At 39.6% G+C, this 19,862-nt stretch overlaps 1 protein-coding gene across 1 annotated transcript in view; it reads right to left on the minus strand.

Annotated features, from left to right (window-relative positions):
* MDN1 (midasin AAA ATPase 1) overlaps positions 1 to 19,862 on the minus strand; it is a 3,484,183-nt gene that overhangs the window by 1,843,295 nt on the left and 1,621,026 nt on the right. The window contains exon 36 of the mRNA XM_044071809.1: positions 7,363 to 7,571. Within this exon, the coding sequence (XP_043927744.1) occupies positions 7,363 to 7,571 (209 nt within the window). The remainder of the gene's footprint in view (positions 1 to 7,362; positions 7,572 to 19,862) is intronic.

Below are 19,862 nucleotides of genomic sequence, written 5' to 3' on the forward strand. Positions count from 1 at the left end.
AGCAAAATGAATCCAACAATACAGCGTAGAAAGGAGCAAAAAAAGTTTGTTTTATTTAACGTTGCAAAGACACCACGTTTTTGTCCTAGTATCCAGGACTTCATCATAAATAAGAAGTACATTGCAGTCCCTCCTTATATACCTCCTTCCTAATTACCTGGTGGTGGTAATTAGTCCCAATTGAATAAAATGACAAAAATTTAAAGATATAGTAAAACAGTCATTCTAAAATTTCTATAACATTAGTTCAATAAATACAATGCTAATCCATTCTGATTACATCCCTCAACATTAGTATAAAAATATATAAGGTCATGTAGTAAATATAATAATTCAGAACAGTTGCATATACATCCACAGTGAACAAACACCTATGCATAAAAGTAAAACAGAATGTCACCCCCCCCCCCATGTTAAGTGAAAACCTAAAATGCATATGTGTACATAATGAAATAGAGGTATCCTAAAAAATAACCTAACAAGGTAAAACATTTCATGTAGCTCAATGTTGTTAACTTTTAATATATATAAAATTAGTTGTTAAAAAAATTAATTGTATAAAGTTGGTTCTGCAAAGCATACCCTTAGCCTATTCTTTGTTAGAGCTTGGCAGATCTTAATTTGAAAACTGGTACCAGTGAAACATGTTTGTTAAGTCCTGGGGGCTTGTTCGCTTCTAATCTTAACTGCCTGAAAAGTTATTTAAACTCAGTGGTGGTCTCCCCATGGTCCCCCCCCCCCCATGGGGTCTGTTTCAACCTTTTCTATTACAAAGAACCCAAAAACAGCTTGTGCGCATTCTTTGCTGTGCTTATACAAGGCATTGTTTATATCACATTTTTTGATGTCATTCATGTGTTCATATATACGGCGCTTGAGTTTCCTGTTGGTCTTTCCAATGTAGAAAGAACCACAGGTCTTGCGTATAGCGACGTATATAATTCTGTAAGTGTCACAATTACAATAAAAATTGGTTACCAATTTTGTTTTTCTACCTATCAAATGCACAGAATCCCCCTGGAGAATGTGTGTGCATTGTTCACAAGAACCACATTTATATGTACCCTTCTTGGATCTAGAATTATTCACCTTGTAGTTTTCCAACATTTCTTTTATATTCCTACCCTTTCTATATGTGAACCTAAGTGGGTTTTTAAATAGTGGGTCCACATCTGAATATCTCTCAAATCTCTCCCAGTTTTGTGAAATTATATTTTTAATGCAACAAGCATTACTACTAAAATTCAATATAAAGTTACCATTCCATCCAGTTTGGTCAGTATCATTGTTTGCTGCTCGATGGGTGTTCAGCTCTGGCTTGCACAAAATTGGACCAAGCCTTCCTTTTCTTTCCTTCAAAATTACGCCTTCCACTAGCTTTATCAACTCTACTGGATACTTTCTTTCCATGAACATAGCCCTTAGTTTACTACTCTCAATAACATAGTCTTGGTCGTTAGAGGTCATTCTGCAACTCCTAATAAACTGACCTTTCACAATCCCCTTCTTTTGACTGAAGGGGTGTCCACTAGTGAAAAATAAATAGGAGTTGGAGAATGTTTTTTTTCCTAAACACACGACTTAAATGCCTTCTCTCCTGGCACCTTTTCAATGAATACATCCAAATACTGTAACTGGTCATGAGTGACATTGTGGGTAGATATGAGAAACTACAAGGTGAATAATTCTAGATCCAAGAAGGTACATATAAATGTGGTTCTTGTGCACAATACACACACATTCTACAGGGGGATTCTGTGGATTTGACAGGTAGAAAACATTGGTAACCAATTTTTATTGTAATTGTGACACTTCTGGAATTACATATGTCGCTATATGCAAGACCTGTGGTTCTTTCTACATTGGAAAGACCAACAGGAATCTCAAGCGTCACATATATGAACATATGAATGACATCAAAAAATGTGATATAAACAATGCCTTGTATAAGCACAGCAAAAAATGCACAGAAGCTGTTTTTGGGTTCTTTGTAATAGAAAAGGTTGAAACAGACCCACCGGGGGGGGGTCATGGGAGACCACCAATGAGTTTAAAGAACTTCTCTGGCAGTTAAGATCAGAAGCGAACAAGCCCCCAGGACTTAACAAGCATATTGCATTGGTACCAGTTGTCAAATTAAGATCTGCCAAGCTCTAACAAAGAATAGGCTAAGGGTATGCTTTACAGAACCAACTAATTTTATATATATTAAAAATAAACAACATTGAGCTACATGAAATGTTTTACCTTGTTGGGTTATTTTTTAGGACACCTATTTTATTATGTACAAATGCATTTTAGGTTTTTACTTAACATGGGGGGGGGGTGGCGACATTCTGTTTTACTTTTATGCATAGGTGTTTGTTCACTGTGGATGTATATGCAGCTGTTCAGAATTATTATATCTACTACATGACCTTATATATTTTTATATATAATGTTGAGGGATGTATTGATCAGAATGGATTAGCATTGTATTTATTGAACTAATGTTAGAGAAATCTTAGAATTAGTGTTTTACTATATCTTTAAATTTTTGTCATTTTATTCAATTGGGACTAATTACCACCACCAGGTAATTAGGAAGGAGGTATATAAGGAGGGACTGCAATGTACTTATTTCTGATGAAGTCCTGGATATACTAGGAAGAAAACGTGGTGTCTTTGAAACATTAAATAAAACAGACTTTTTGCTCCTTTCGACGCTGTGTTGGTGGCTTTGTTTTGCTGGTTCCTAGGTGCTTTACTTTGGATGTTTATTGGTTGTGTTTAAAGCACTATTCTCGATTTCTTTGGTTTTGGTGTACTCACTCAATATTCTCTCAATTGCATTTAATACAGAACCATAACCACACTTGGGGAATCACAATGTGGATGGTCAAAAGGATTTTTCTTCACTTTTCTGCCTTCCTATCCAGGTATCCCACTCAAGGTAGTCAAACAGTTGGAAACGCTTGCGTATTTCTCTACTTATTACTCTCTTTCATCATCAGCAATCACCGCTAACAATTTCCTAACCTCTATCATCATAGGTTGGTACTAGGCTATCAGCCCTAGGGCCTACACAAGCCTTGCCATAACAATTCCCTGGCTATTTCTTCCCACAATATTTACTTCCCTGGACCCCTGTCTAACAGGGTGACTGACGTGATCCCTGGGATGAATTTCCTTTCTCCCATCCAATCATCAAGGTTCCTTTTGAAGAGGGCCAAAGAGGCACTCTGCTTGACATGTATGGGGCAGTCTATTCCAGAGTCTGGGGAGTCTCTGGGTCAGGAAACTATCCCTCCAGCATGTTTTGTTTATTGTGAAGACAACGTTTAGATCCCTGGAGCATGTGGCTCTGAGGGATTAGGATTTCTGTAAGTGTAGCATGTCCAACAGTTCTGGGTTTGACATGGCCTTGTATGTTAAGCAGAGATCACCTCTGAGTAGATGATATGCGACAGAGTATAGCTGGAGTTTAAGGCGGTCAGTGTAAGGCATCTGCTTTAGGCCTGTGATTCTTTTAGTAAGGTATTTCTGCAGCCTTTCCAATTATTGCAGATGTCTTGAGAGGTATATACCAAACGGGGCTTTATTTTCTATAATGGGTCTAATGAGGAATGAGTACAGTGGGACAATGACCTCCTTTTTTCTGGATGAAAAGCCCTTAGTGATGAGGTGTGCCACATAGAAGGATTTCCTGACTGTTGTGGCGATGTGGTTATCGAAGGTGAGACCACTGTCCACCTGTGTCCCTAAGTCTCTTATCACACTTTCGGTGTTTAGTGTACTGACACCTATGTGGTAATTCACGGGTACATGTTTTTTCCCCAAAGGGGATAACTATACATTTCTTGGCATTGAGCTTGAACTCATGGCTCTGGCACCAAGCATCTGTTTCTGTAAGGCCCTTTCTTGAAGTATCCACATCATTTGGGGATTCAATAATGGCTCCCAGTTTGCAATCATCTGCAAACTTTGTTAGCCAGAGTCCCTTAGTGCTGGCCTGTACTTCAGAGAAGCAGATGCCAAACAAGAGCGGTCCCAGCACTGAACCCTGAGGTACTCCACTTGTAACTTGTCTGGAGCTGGATTTAGAGTCGGCTACTTTTACAGTGTGGGTTCTGTCAGTAAGCCAGTTGGCAACCCATCAAGTGACGTAGGGATTAATGCCCAGCTTAATAAATCTATCTATGATTCTAGAGTGGGGGATGGAGTCAAAAGCCTTGGCGAGGTCCAGATAGGCTGTGTGGACCACCTTACCCTCATCCATGGCTCTGGAGACTGATTCAAAGAAGTCAATCAGGTTCAGGAGACAAGATCAGCCCTTCATGAACTCAAACTGGGTGGGGTCCAGTGTTTGAAGGTTGCCAATGTCCTTGTTTATAGGTTCCATGATGATACGTTCCATGGCCTTGCAGATCAGGCTTGTCAGACTGATGGGGCAGTAGTTCCCGGGATCCAAGGTGGGGCCCCCCTTGTGGAGTGGGATAACTGTAGCTGTGCACCACTCAGTGGGGACAAAACCTGAGGTGAAGCTATGATTAAACATGACACTTAGATGAGATGCCAGTTCATTTTGCTGTTCATGTAATACAGAACCCTAGATTTCTACGTCCACATAATACATTTTTCTGCTACAAATCTCATAATCCATAACAAAGCAACCACATGTACAGCTTACTTATCTCTCTGAAAGACCCCCAACAGAAATAGACCCAAATGAAGTAATAATTTGAAATTCTGTGACTGAGTGCAATTCCTGAAACAGTGAGACTGAATGACCAAAAATACATACATACATATATCCGTATAGTAAGTCCACTCCTCAGAACATTGTCTTTCTCTGAAGTATGGTGATCTTGGAATTGGCATATACGAGTTTGTGCGGGGGACTTGCCCATTGAGGGGGAAAAAAATTAAAGGAGAAAAGCAATATTCAACATTTGCTGTTCTCCTGTGTTTTCAACCTTATTTTTTAAATCATTTCAGGGCACATTGTTGCCAGGCATATTTCAAAAGATTGCCTCCAAATTGATTTCATATCCCTGCAAATACTTTCATCCACCAGCTCTTACAAGTCTAGATGGAACCCTCTCAATCTGGAGCATACCCAGAGCATGTGTCCTATATCCTCTCAGACTTTCTCCACACCTCCAATAACTGTTTCCCAGTCCCAGAAACATTCTGACTAGCCAGTAGAAATACAGAAATATTTATGCAGACATTTCCATCCCAACATTCTGAATTTACAAGATCTTGTATCCTGACACAGAATACTCACTTAACAATACTCCCTGTTTATCACTGATTCACACAAGCTTTACATTTACAAGCTCCTAATGTTGTATACTACCTTGATACCAATCCCAGCTTCACTGTATAGTTTTATCTAACATCTGTCATCCATTTACTCGACCCTGGCCAATCTCTTCTCTATTTTAATAAAGTTTAAATTTCAAGCACTCGTCCCCTGTGCATTATATTTCGCAACAATCTATTTAGTTAATCAGATACTTTATACATGTGCTTTCTCACAGGTCATCACCCCTCCATCATCTACCATTTGATTCCAGTATTTATATTCCAATCCTCTCCTTTGCCACTTATAAGTTGTATTATATCACTTGTCTTGTTCTAGGTGATACAGTGGTACCGAATCTTTAATCTACCACTCGAGAGATTTAAATGGAAACACTTCTAATTCCCTCTGCAAGATGCACACCATAGTTTTTTTTTTTGCTGCAACCTCTATGCATGCAACTCATCAGCGCCCCCATGACCTGAAACAAACTCATTCTTCACATGACAGTCAATGGCTTATTTGTCCTCTCCATGAGGGAGTACTAACCATGGAGCGAACAACCAGGCAAGTCTCCCCACCCCAGACTCATGAGCTCATAACCCCCCCAGGACATTCTTAGAGACGAGAAGACTGCCAGTCTATGGGGGAGGAGTATGAAAACTTCCCATTGTGAGTGTACCCTGGTCTAGGTGGCTACTACTGTGACAGCATGTCTCTCTTGCCCAGTCTCTGAAGACTACACCACACACAGCTCTAACTGGTGTCACAAAAGCAACAAGCCAAACCACTTACTTCTTCCAGGATAAGTGATGCATATAGTATTGCCTCCATTCATTCTGCCTCACTCCCTCCAGCTCCCATTCCTTTTATTCGAAACATGGGTCATATGGGTCTCAGGGTTTCATTTCTTATGCATACCACCCCCTGTAAGTTCCTCTAGGAAATCAGCAGCCTCTATAATAGGAACCCTCTACACCAACACTGCATTCTATTCAGATTCATACACACACTTCAGGTAAGATAATCAAAACCAGGCTAGCATTGCCTTCTTACCACTATACACAGACACGCATGCAGACAGAGAGAGACACACAGACAGACACACAGACAGACACACAGACACACAGACACTTCATCCATGCCCCTTCCTCCAACATTAACAAATATTTATTAAACAGCAGCCAGAAGGTTTGCTCTATGAGAATGTGAATTTTAGGGCAAATATTAGGCATTTATTCATTGTTCAAATGCACTAATAGTACAGCCAGGAGGTCAACTTTGGTAGCCCGCAACAGCGAAATAGGTAACTATATGACAATATTTTATATGCGGCCCCAAGAATTTCTGTTCACTCAATGTGGCCCCGGCAAGCGAAAAGGTTGGACACCCCTGCTCTAAATAGTGTACACCACTGTAGGACTTGAGCCCTCTGGTCCATTTCTATGCTTAACATTTTCCATTTTTGAAAGTTTATCCTGATAATTTCCAACAAATTAAGGTCCCATCTACATCCCATAATCAATATTTTGCCACCAGAATGCTCACTCCTCTATATTTCTCTTTGAACCAGATGAAACATTACCACCATTACTTCCACCCCCATGGCTGGATTTCTGTTTCAGCCATCTCACTAGTCTTTGCCTCATGGTTTGCTCTCTGCTAAAGCAGCTGACCACAGTATGCAATAGTCTTACTTTTTGTCATATCACAGCCACTAGTAATTCGCTACTGGATAACATTCTAGGCACCTAATTTACTTTTACCACCTTAAAGCTAAAAATAGGCTTCTTCACAGGCAAAGCAACACTTCCCCAAGTGTTATAAGGATGATGCCTCCAGTTTCTTGTCTCTTCTAAATCATAAGACTGTTTTTGGGGGGCTGTTACACAACCAACCTGCAACTCTTACTCAAAGTTTGTTTCGGGTCTGTAACCAATCTCCAGAAGTTTAATCAGGATTCAACTCAAACACTGTGGCACAAATTTGAAGACTAATGATGTAATAAAAATGCAACACATTAAAAAAGCAGAATGTAAATAAATCAAAGGCCTGGTTCAAATGGCAATACTTACAGTCTGTTCTGAGAGATTGATTCGAACAAGGTTATTTCCTGAAGCTTTGGCTAATGCTGTTACCAGACTTGTTTTTCCAACACCAGGAGAACCTTCTAGAAGAATGGGTCGGTTCAGCTGTAATCCTCGCAAAACTCTTTGGGCATTCATAGCTGTGGTGCCAGCACTCAAAGTATAATCCGTAATCTCAGTGATTTCTTTGAGTGGACCTGAAAAAGAAAAACAAATCTAAATATGAATATTTTGCATTCAGAAGTCATGGTGTTAGAAGTGGACATTACAAGCAACAAATCCTGAAGCAACATGAAATGGTATCATCTGACAGATGCACATGTACCAACTGCAATTTCTGCTTTCACTGCAAAGAAGGTGAAGTATCTTTCAACAGACTGCATTCATTGCACAGAAATTCAGATCAGCATGAACTGCAGTGTCATTTCAGGGTGGACTCGAGACTGGGATATTATATAAAGCATGCAAACACAGCTGATTATCTGGAGGATTTTTTTTCCAGCAATTTCTCTGCTTAGCATTCACTTGACTCAAAGCACCAACTAGAGTTAAGAATGACAAAAAAAAATATTAATGAAAAGTACTAATGTCAAAAGCATTCACGTATGCAGACAGGAGCTAATGCTTTGTACTGTGTCAAGTGTACAAAACAAAGTGCCTTCTGATAAACCCAACCAAACCAGTTATTTAAGCAAGTTTAAGAAAAAGGGACTAGGGTAGTTGCAGTAAAAGTAAAAAGCAATTTATGTAAAACTTCTATGTATTCCTAAATATGCCATCTATGGCTACCAGTATGATAAATCTTGCACATTTTTAATTGACTATGGAAAACAGCAGATAACATTCAGTAAGTGCTCTGAAGAAATAAATGTCTAAAAATGTTAAAATGTAGAACAATATATTGTATGGGTAAGTAAAACAAAAATGTTTCTTATACCCTAAATTCCCCTGGTTCTTTTTTTGGCCTTACAACATGACAGAGTTAGTAAGATTTCACCTTTCAAGATTTGCCTCCGTAAATACAAAATACTAATAGTGTTTTGCTGATGGTTTCCAGCTCCACCCCCCCCCCCCCCACCGTTCTCCTTGCCACTTTTGTTCTTACAGCAACCTTTCTTTTTCATTGCTTGCTAAGCTAAACATGTCTCCTTAACGCTGACCCTGCAATTGGTGACTTACAGTGGTGAGCTCAGAGTATCATAACCACATTTAGGAGCGCCTGGCCACCTGAGTACAGAGTTTCTATAGCTCACAGCACATTGTCTTTCAGGTTCTTCTCTTGCATTCCCCTCAGCCTTGACTTTGGGCTGAAAAAGTAATGTCCCCTGCAATTTCTGCATGTGACTGGCAATTTTACACCTTGAAGACCAGGGTTGCAAAGGTGCAAGTCTTCTTCCTCATTTTATGAAACTTACTCTCAGCTGTCATGGGGAAATGTATTTGTTGGAACCACAACAGTTCCTGCTAATAAAATCCATAAAGTTTACAGCCCACTGGACGAATCACAATGTCATTTGCATACAAAGCATTTGAAGAAAGCACCAGGTTTGTTCAGGTACCTATAAAAATGTTTCTTAGAAAAAAAATGGATGCCTCTAAACTCTGTTCTTCCTTCCAGAGACTTCATGGCAAAAATAAATGTCCTTAGCTCCAAGTGGTTTACATATAGCCAACTCTTGCCGTGGTTGTTTTACATTTTGTGTACTAGCAGAGGCCGACTTCCTCACATTTCAATGAGGCATTCAAATTCTGAACCTATGAGGATTCAGCTGACTAAGGGAAGGCCTAGACTTAAAATGACTGTCCAACATGAACAGATCTGTGAGATAAAGGTCACATTGTAGCGACTGACACCTTATAGTCCAGTGCACTACCTATATCTTCAGGCATGCAAAAGGCCCATTCAACATCACTAAACCAATAAACCTAAAAGATGCAGGAGGGTTCAGGTCTGCATCCACCAATGCTTCTTCAGTGAGGCAGTCAAACCCAAGATGCTAAAGAGCCCTCTTCAAAGATACAGGGGAAGAGATATCACAGCATGCTCAAATCCATCCTGGTTGTCTAACTGAACTTCCCAGAGAACTCCTTCCACTTCACGAGGATCTACAACTGTAACCACAGAAGTGAACACACAGGAATGCTAAAGTGAGTGCCTTAATGATATTACCAGCAGCCACTCACCCAACAGGAACACATAAGGCTCCTTCACTTGCAATACCTCCATTACAATGGCTCACTGGCTAAATATCAGTGCAGGAAGGTGATCAAACAGCAACAATTTGTGCTAAACATGGGTCCCCAGGAACCATACAGAGCCTCTACTGTGGACCACAAACAATGGATTTACAAGGAAAACGCTATCCTGTCCGCTGACACCATTCAAGTATCCTACCACATCAGATGCATGACCAACCAACCCACAACAGGGAGGTCAAGCATAAATGTTCAGAACTTGAGACAGCCCAAAGAGTCACCAAGAGTTTAACATGTCAGGTGTCCTAACTTTGCCTAAAATGAGACAGAAGTTTGAAATATGGAACAAGTTCTTACACAACTGTATTATGTTCACTGTTGTATTTCTGCAGACATTTGGAGAAGATTCCCAAAGCAAAGGGAATACTGGGTAATTGGCTTTGTGTAGGTAGGAATATAACAGTCTTTGGAGAATGGCAGTGGAAAAATCTGAAAATGCAAGTGGAAACCCAAATATTCAAACATCCCTAAAACAAACATACAGACTCAAAGAAAAGGGAAAGCTTCATGACACAATGATCTCAGACTAAGTATATGAAAGTCCGCATTTTTGGTCTTTCAGTCTTGCTATTCCGGGACTCTCACCAATGATTATCAGAATGCATTTCATTTACTGACATTTGTTTTGCCGGGAGAGTCTGTATGGTTTATGGAACCCATTTCAGTGAAGGCCTGGGGGGAAGCTCAAAAATCAATAAAATGGAGTTGATGCAGCAGTACACAATCGAGTAAGATAATGATATAGTCATGTATTTTTAGTGATGGTACACAATGGTAACGTGATTTTTTCCAAGCGTCCAAACTGTTATGGGGGCAAGATCAGTTTATTAAAATGTATATTGATTTCAGCTTCATTAATGATGCTATATAATAGGATTGCTAAAAAGCAAACAATTTATATCCAGGGCTGGGAAAAACACAGCTACATATGCTAGAGTATTGCTGTGTCTTAATTACATTCTTTTAAAATGTAATAAGGAAAGTGTGTGTTGCATGAAGTTGAGGCATGTTAGTTACTACAAAAAGGAATTTGTTAGCCTGACTCCTCCAAGCTAGGAGTCTGTTGTTGCTAGGAAAGGTTTGAAACATCCAAGGTCAGAAACAAGACCCCTTGGAAGCAGGTAGATCACATATACAAAGGTGTTCACATGAAGTCCGAGGCAAAAATCATGAAGGATGAAGACATTTGTGAAGTTTTCTATTAGTCAGCGTAATTGAAACGTAATAAAATTGCATGACCAGTTTAGGTAAGTAAAATGTATAAAGATGTAGCTTGTCTCTATTCAGAGAGACTGATTTATCAATGGCTATGTAGATAGTCTCCCAGCGCTGTAAGAATAAAATTTGTTTGCACATCCTGAAGTGCTGTTCCTGACTAAGGCATAAAAGGTAAATTCTTAATGTTATTTATTTATGGCTTTAATAATTTGGTGCCATGACTCGGATCTGAACATTGATTTTGCTGCATGGCAGTTTTGGAATAGGGCCCTATCACAGATTTTCTGTGAATTACACGCTGCTTTGGATGGAATAGTCAGAGACTCAGATGTGCAGCTATTCAGTGTGTGCTAACATACTAGCCTTGGCAGGGAAATTGTTTTGTAACGGAAAAGGCTTGGTTTGTGTTTTTTTTCTCTTTTAGACAATTTTAGCAAAATGTGGAATAAGCGCACGACTGTGCTTGCAGCACTTGGCACACGACTGCGCTTGCAGCACAAGTGCGTTTGGAGCATAAGTGCATGACTGTTTTAGTCGGAGTTATTTATAAGTTATACAAGTAATCGTGGGAGGACCCCACAGCAAATGAGTATAGTAAATGTATGTGCACATACAGTAAAGGACAGATTAACACAAGGAGGCGCCTTGTGTCGAGGGAGATATCCTTAGAACTGAAAAGTAAGAAGTACGAGAGATGTTTTATTTTGTCAATGCATGAGAGAAAGAAAAGAAAAAGTTAGTTAAAACAAGTTCATGAGCCCACTGCATGTTTGGGATGTAGACTATATACTTTTAAAACAAATCAATCAGCCTACCGCATGATAGGACGTAGAGGTATGCATTGATAAAAAAAAAAATCATGAGCCCTAAAGCATGCTGGGACTTAAAAGTGTGATTGCGTGGAATTACCCTTAGAGGGTCCAAGAGAGTGGCCAGTTCTGGACAGAGTACCTATCCGCCAAATTTTCCCAACAGCAATGCTGGAGCTGTAACATTTGAGCTCATGCTGGGACGAAAGCAAAGGGGTGCCATGGGAAAAGGCTGATCGAAACCTCTTCTGTTAGTGCATGCTGACGGACTTCCTACCCTTCCCTCCCTGTATGGTGTGTGGACTGCTACAGTTATTTTCTGTGTACAGAACTGCCAGGATCCAGGAGTTGTAATGAAAGCCTAACATTTTTATTATTACTTATTTATAAATTAAGAAAAATGGGAGCAAAGATAAGCAAGCAAGATCAAATACCTGAAAAGGGAACACCTGCATATTTTATGTATTTTAACTATGGGAAGGAAAGTTGTAAATATTTGCATGACTGGTTTCAGCTTACTAAGAATTGTGCTGGTGGGGTTTTTCCATTAAATAGAACTTATAAGATTAAATTGCTGACATTGAAAGGTATTTGGAAGAAAAGTAAAGCAAAGTAAGTGGGGAACAAATGACAGCATTTTATTCTTGGCACAGTGAAGCACTTAAAAGGAAAAAGGAGTCAGCATTAAGAGGGTTGCAGGATGTTAATGACAAATTGTTGCAACAAGTAATAGAGGTTAAAAAGGAAGTACAGACCAGTAAAAAGGGATCCCTTTTATCCTTTCTTAGCAGGTTTGGAACAAACTGAGGATGGCCAAAAAGCAGAAACTTATTAAGAGGTAGCTACTGCACCCCCACCCCCACATGAGCCAGTACTGGTATCTCCTGTACAAGACAGTTTTCCAGACCCCTACTTTTCAGTCCACTGTCCATTGGACACCCAGTTCGTGTGATACTGGTACATCTCAGACTGGTTCCCCTGTTCAATCTTCATCATCTGAACAGCCATCTCTAGTTGAAGGGGGTTCTTTCTATCCTTCTCAGATAGCTTCTACTTCCCCAAGGGCATTAGTACTGGACACTCCTGTATCTCATCATACACTCTCACCCGAAAGGGTACAACAGGAGATTACAACCTCTGGAGGGGATCTTCTGGCAACGCTCAGGGAAATTTTGGGGGCTAAAAATAAGGAACTTGTTCACCGTCCTTGGACCCCTGCTGATTTGCATACTACGTCTAAAAATTTTCCAAATATTAGAGAAGAGCCATTAAAATTCAAGGAAGAATTAAAAACTATAAAAGAATGTTGCAATCCTACTTTGACATATTTAAATCAACTGCTGAGGGTAGTTACTTCAGATGAAATAAGAAAGCAGTTACTGGAAATGGCCGAGAACGGATTTCAATCTCACAGGGAATGCATTAACAGATAAACAACTTTGTTAAACAAGATTATGGATGTGTGTCAACTTAGGACTGACTGGTCTAAAAAACAGGCTTTTAAACAAAATAAAGGCGAATCCCTTGCAAACTATATGAGTCACCTTAAAACAGTATTTTTTAGGCATTCAGGAATACCAGACCCAGAAGACCAAGCTAAGCCAGCTACTGCAGCAGCCTTTGTGCAGGGTCTGCAAGCCCCTGTCCAAATCCAAATAAAGCAAGTGCTCAGACTGGCAAGGGAAAGAGAGTCTTTAGTAAGTGCTGCAAATCACTGTACAGAGGATCAGGAAAAATGGAGGAAGGATACCGAGGTCAAGCTGTTAACTTTGCAAATCAGGCAGCTGGAAAACCCAAGTGGTCGAGGCAGAAGCAGAGGAAGGGGTAGAGAACTGCTTGAGGATATAGCAAAAGTGCTGGTCAAGGGGAATAAGGTTCAGCTGGGTGGCAAGAACAGGCATTGCCCCTCCATCTTTATCTAACATATCTTGCTTCAATTGTAGAGAAGCAGGACATTGGAGAGGGGAATGCCCACACAGGCAAGTGCAAAGAGCCCATGATACCTGGACTGAATGGCAACCAAATTATAATAATGAAGTTTTTCCTCCACCACCGCCTCAGATTGGAAGGAGTCAGGAAGCTCCATACTGACTAGGTCAAGGAAATACAGAAGTGAATCTTATCCCTCTACTGCCAATAGATCAAAACAGACCCTAAGTTAAGATGAAAATAAATTCCAAGAAAACCCCATTTCTGGTAGACACTGCAGCCACTAGGTCAGATAGCCAAATATCAGCATCAGAGCATAAAGTCAAGGCAGTTGGAGTAACAAATACTATGGTTACACATCCCGTTTCAGAACACATCCCCATTTCTTTAGGTCCGAATGAAGAAAAGCATTATTTTCTTTTGAGTACTACTGTACCAGTAAATCTGCTAGGAAGAGATTTGTTATGCAAGCTGGGTTGTACTACTTACTGTACCCCAGAAGGGGTTTATCTAAATGTTCCAACAGAATCAGAGGGGCAAGTATTGGTGGTTATAGCAGAAGCTGAGGAGCAGTCTGCTGAAAGCATACACAGGCAGATGGAGAGTTACTTCAGCAGGTACCTGCCAACCTGTGGGTTACGCATGTAAATAAAGTAGGTACACTGAAATCAGCCGAATCAGTAAAAATAAAGTTAAATCGATCAAAACATCTCCTAGAGTTCCACAATATCCACTAAACCGGGAGGCAGAGCAGGGAATCAAACCTGCAATTCAGTCTCTAGTACAGCAAGGAATAATATCATCAGCTAAAAGTCCTTTCAATACTCCTATTTGTCCAGTGAAAAAGCCAGGAAAGGATACTTATAGATTTGTACAAAACTTAAGGGCTGTAAATAATGCACTACTGTCTACTTTTCCTCTTGTTCCAAACCCAGCAACAATACTGAGTTGCATACCACCTCTACAGCTACTTACTTTTTTGTAATAGATTCATGTTTAGCATTCTTTTCTATACTTATTCACTTTGACAGTCCGTTTCTGTTTGCTTTCACTTACCACGGACAGCAATATACGTGGACAGTTACCACAAGGATATATTGAATCTCCATTATTTTCTCAAATTCTGCAAAAAGATTTGGAGGTGACATTTCTGGGTGGGTCAATATGTAGATTTACTGACAGCATGAAATTCCTATTCCTATTCCATGACTCTGCTGCAAAAGGTTTTCAACCCTGTTTAAGGGCAGTTGCCGCTGCTGCCATTCTAGTTAATTTGGCATAATCGTTGGTGATTGAGCATAATCTCATAGTAGCTATCCCTTGGATCTCTATCGCTTTTGCTTAAAATGAAAACTCAACCACTCTCAACTGCACGTCTAACTAGATATGAAATTACACTTTTCTAATCCATCTTTTTCTCTGATCCGCTGTCCTGTTCCAAATCTTGCATCTCTATTGCCTACTGCTAAGGATGGTGAAGAGCATGACTGTGTGTGTAACTAACTATTGGCTTTCTCCTAGGGAGGACTTAAAAGACACTGCTATACCCAATGCTGAGCTGAATTGGTTCGTGGACGGTTCCTGTACAAGAAATCAAACAGGGCAGCTGATCTTGGGAATAGTCATCTGCACCGAAGAGACACTATTGTTGCAACAAAGACTAGAGGGTGTTAACTCTGCTCAAACAGCTGAGCTAGTGACCTTACAAAAAGCCTGTGATCTAACCAAAGACAAGGTGGCCAATATTTTTACAGACAGCAGTTACTGCTTTTGGGATGGTACATGATTTTGGGCAACTTTGGAAAGAGAGTTTATGACCTCTTCAGGAAATCAAATAAAAAAATCGGGGTATATAAAATCACTGTTAGATGCACTTTTGCTAAGAGGCTGTCAGTAATCAAATGTGCACATCAAAAAGGTATGAATATTGTTAGAAAAGGTAACAATTTAGCAGACCAACCTGGTAAACAAGCAGTAGTAAATTGTCGCAAAAATCTGTGTATGTTAACAATAAACTACAACAGTAAAGATGTGTCTGATTTTGCAAAGTTGTCAGCCTTTCAAGCTAAAACATCACAGGGAGAAGTTCTGAGGTGGCTCAAGGATGGATGGAGAAAATCCCCGGACGGCATATGGCCGCCTGGTGGCACCAGCCTCTTTGCTACCTTACCTGGTAAGGGCATATCATTTACTGGCCCATACAGGTAAGACAGCTTTATTTAATCAAACTACTTGAAGTTGGTATGCCCCTAATGTCGCCTCGTTGATACTTCAGTATGTACAACACTGCAGTATATGTCTGGAGTATAATATAAGCAAACATGCCAACAGCAAATCTGCATGTTTACCTCCACCCTGGGGACCTTTTGTTACCATACAGCTGGACTTTATCCAGATGCCTAAGAATAATAATTTAAAATTTATTTTGGTGGTAGTGTGCATGCTCTCAGCATGGATGGAAGCTTACCCATATTGCAAAGCTGATGCAGTCAGTTAAACTTCTAAATGATTACATACAGAGATTTGGTATACCCTTGTATTGTTAACAGTGACTAGGAGATACATTTTAATAATGCATTGTTTAAAGAATTACGTAAAGCTTTTAATACGAAGTTGAGTCTTCACTGTTCCAACCATCCCCAGTTATCTGTATTAGTGGAAAGGGTAAACAGGACCCTTAAAAATAAAATTTTAAGATTTGTGCTAAAACCCATTTAAAGTGGCCCGAAGCCCTCCCCTTAGCATTGAGTATGAGGGCCTCACTGAATGCCACCAGGAAGTTGAGTCCATATCAAATATTAATGCGGAGACCCATGGCCGTTCCAGCTACGCCTCCAGTGAGAAATAATTTAACTCTGTCAACCAATGCAATGGTTACTAACTGCAGGAAACTCCGCAATATCACCAAACAGTAAGAGCAGCATTACCAAAGTCTCCTGACCAGCCCTGTCATCAACTATAACCTGGTGATTGGGTGTACGTGAAAATTTTCCAGAGGAAAAGCAACCTCAGTCCAAAGTGGAAAGGTCCTTTTCAGGTCCTGCTAACAACCTTGACTGCAGTTTGCTGTGCAGGACTAATGTGGATCCATTTGTCTCAGTGCAAGACGACCTGTCGTGTGAGAACCCCAGACGAATGATCGCAGCCAACAGAAGGAGATCGAGGTACGACAGATAAATCATCTGCCTAGTGAGGTGGTCAACTTCAGTAGCAGTCCATGATGAATCCAGTGACAATACATGCTTTTGCTTCTGCTGCTGTTTCCTTCTATAAACTGGTCAAGAGAAAGTTTCTTGCTGGTCCTTCGGTAATATGCCAAATATCTAAACAAAAACTGCTGCATATGTTCACATACACCTCATCATTCTAAGGCAGGGATTCCTATGATACCCATCCCTGCATCACAGGTGTTGTTTGAGAAGGACCTTAATGACAACAGCTTAACCTGGTGTAATGCAGATGATTTTTCAAAGGTTGTGCCTCTTCAACTTGCAACCACACATCATGGAAAGACATGTTATGCCAGAAATGCAACTGTACCAGTGGGAAAAAGCAAATGTAAAGACACCAAGCATGAAAGTATGCTAGACTCTTTGCACTTAAAACGCTATGACTGGGGGGGGTACGATATGGGCATGATATGTGACCATTACTACATCTGTGGTGATTGTGCCTACCCCTGGATGCCTACAAACTGTGCTGGATGTTGCTTTACAGGCTATATTACTCCTGCTATTCAACATTTCGAACATGAACCAGCAGGTAGACTGAGAAATACACAAGTAATCCACTGGGCAGAGGAAGTATTTTCAATTTTTAATCCTGGGTATGGAGTGCAAAGGACAATGCTTGAAATCACCATGCTTGCTCAACCTCTACAAGGAGGTAGCCAACGAAACTTTGCATCACATCAGAATAGCAAATAGAGAAATGACTGAAATGCGAACTGTGGTGTTGCAAAATCAAATGGCACTTGATATAATGCTTGCTGCAAAAGGGAGAGGGGTCATGTGCCCTCATAGGAAGTTGTTGCTGTTCATGTATTAGTGACAATCATGATGAACAAGAAAAACTGGCAAATTTCATGGAGCAAAGGGCCAAAGATCTGAACAGCACATCAAAACAATGGACACTTCTTGGATGGCTGGGCAGTATTTTTGGTAACCAGGGGACTTGCATATTCCAGGGTACTGTCATTGTGCGTTTTTACTATATCTGTGATCATTTTGATATTTTCTACTCTAAAGGCTATGATTACAAGATGTTTAACCTCACCTGCACATGAAGTGCCAGTGCATGTACAAATCAATGACAATTCTAGTATAAGAGAAGTTGAGTATTATGACACAGAGGCGTACTTTATCAAGTTAAGAAAAATAAAAGTATAATTACATGTATGGTATGATACTGAAAGTGTCAAAGGGAGGAAACTGTTATGAGACAAGATCAGGTTATTAAAATGTATATTAATTTCAGTTTCATTAATGATGCTATAATATGATTGTTAAAAAGCAAATATAATTTGTATGCAGAGCTGTGAAAAATACAGCTTCATAAGGTGGAGTATTGCTGTCTCTTAACTGTTGTTGTTGTGTCTTTCTGCTTATCCCAGCTAGGGGTCGCCACAGCGGAACTCCGGTCTGCTAATGTTTGGTAGTGGAATTTTACGCGCTGAGTCACAAGCCCTGACGCACAACCTTCAACTTAACTGTATTCTTTTAAAATGTAAGGAAAAAATGTGTTCCATGAAGTCGAGGCATGTTAGTTACTACAAAAAGGAATATGTTAGCCTGACTCCTCCAGACTAGGAGTACGTAGATGTTAAGTAAGGTTTAAAACATCCAAGGTCAGAAACAAGACCTCTTGAAAGCAGGTGGCTCATGTATAGAAAGGTGTTCACGTGAATTCTGAAGCAAAAATCATGAGGGATGAGGACATTTGTAAAGTTTTCTATTAATCAGAGTACTTGAAAAGTAATAAAATTGCATGACCAGTTTAGATAAATAAAATGTATAAAAGATGTAGTTTGTCTCTCTTCAGAGAGACTGATTTATCAATGGCTATGAAGACAGTGTCCTAGCGCTGTAAGAATAAAATTTCTGATTGCACATCCTGAAGTATTGTTCCTGACTGAAGGCATAAAAGGTACAATCTTAATGTTATTTATTTATGGCTATAACATAACCCACTGTCAAGATCAATGAAGTACTTGGAGAAAATGCAACCCATTTAAGTCAGAAAATTGAGGGATTCGAGTACCATATAGGAAGAAATCAAAGGCTAAACACGTGCAAGTATAAATACACAGTTACTAGCTCTATAATATCACAAATAACACGGTTATTCCAAATAGAATATCCAGTAAAGAAACGAATACTAATTTATCTGTAGCTTCTGATATTAAGCACCTCTACGTCAGAGTCTTCAAAAATATAGAAAGACAAACAGTGCAGAACAGAAGTAGAAATCCACAAAACAATTTATTCTCTGCAAAATAAGTACTTTCGTCCCAAAGTTGAAATTACAGGAACTTCATCAGATACAATTTAAAACAGTAAAAAGCATTTTAAATACTAAAGCACAGTGACATCATTTCCTTTCTCAGGGCAGTGAGCACTGCTTACTCAAACCACACTCCCATGACACAAGCACAAAAAAGCACACAGCCCAGCTCAGAATACATATAAAACGCAATTGTGAGCATAAATTAGGCTTTAAATGATCCATGAGAAAAAAATAAAAATGTAAAAATATATTGTAAAAAGTACATATGTATATCTGAATAAAGCAATTAATCCTATTTGTACTCCAACTTTACCTTTCCAGTGCTTTCAACTTTAACAGACTAGAAATGGAGAGAATGTCATCAAGTCCTTCCCAAGACAAAATTTAAATGCAGCTGCCAGGATAATTCTCTTTTCCAGGATACAAGGCCATGCCCCCCTCTTTCCGACAAAGATAAAACATCTAACATAATAAACTTGAAAGTATGTCCTACACTCTGAAATATGTTTAGCTAAGGCATTTGTTTCACAAACATCACGAATATTACGAACATATTCACTTATACTATTTTTCAGTTACCGTTTTGTCTTCCCCACATAGAAACAGTTACAGTCCATACAAAACACAAGGCAGACTAACCTTTCAGTAGTACAGCTACATCCACGAGAAATTCTTATTTTCATCTTGTTAACTACATTCACTTCCTTCCAAAATATAGGGACAAAACTTACACTGACCACATTTAATGTCCCCTGTCAATTTTTTTAAAAA

Source organism: Protopterus annectens, chromosome 1.part0 (genome assembly GCF_019279795.1).
Source record: "Protopterus annectens isolate FY-2018-M chromosome 1.part0, PAN1.0, whole genome shotgun sequence".
NCBI classification, from domain to species: domain Eukaryota; kingdom Metazoa; phylum Chordata; order Ceratodontiformes; family Protopteridae; genus Protopterus; species Protopterus annectens.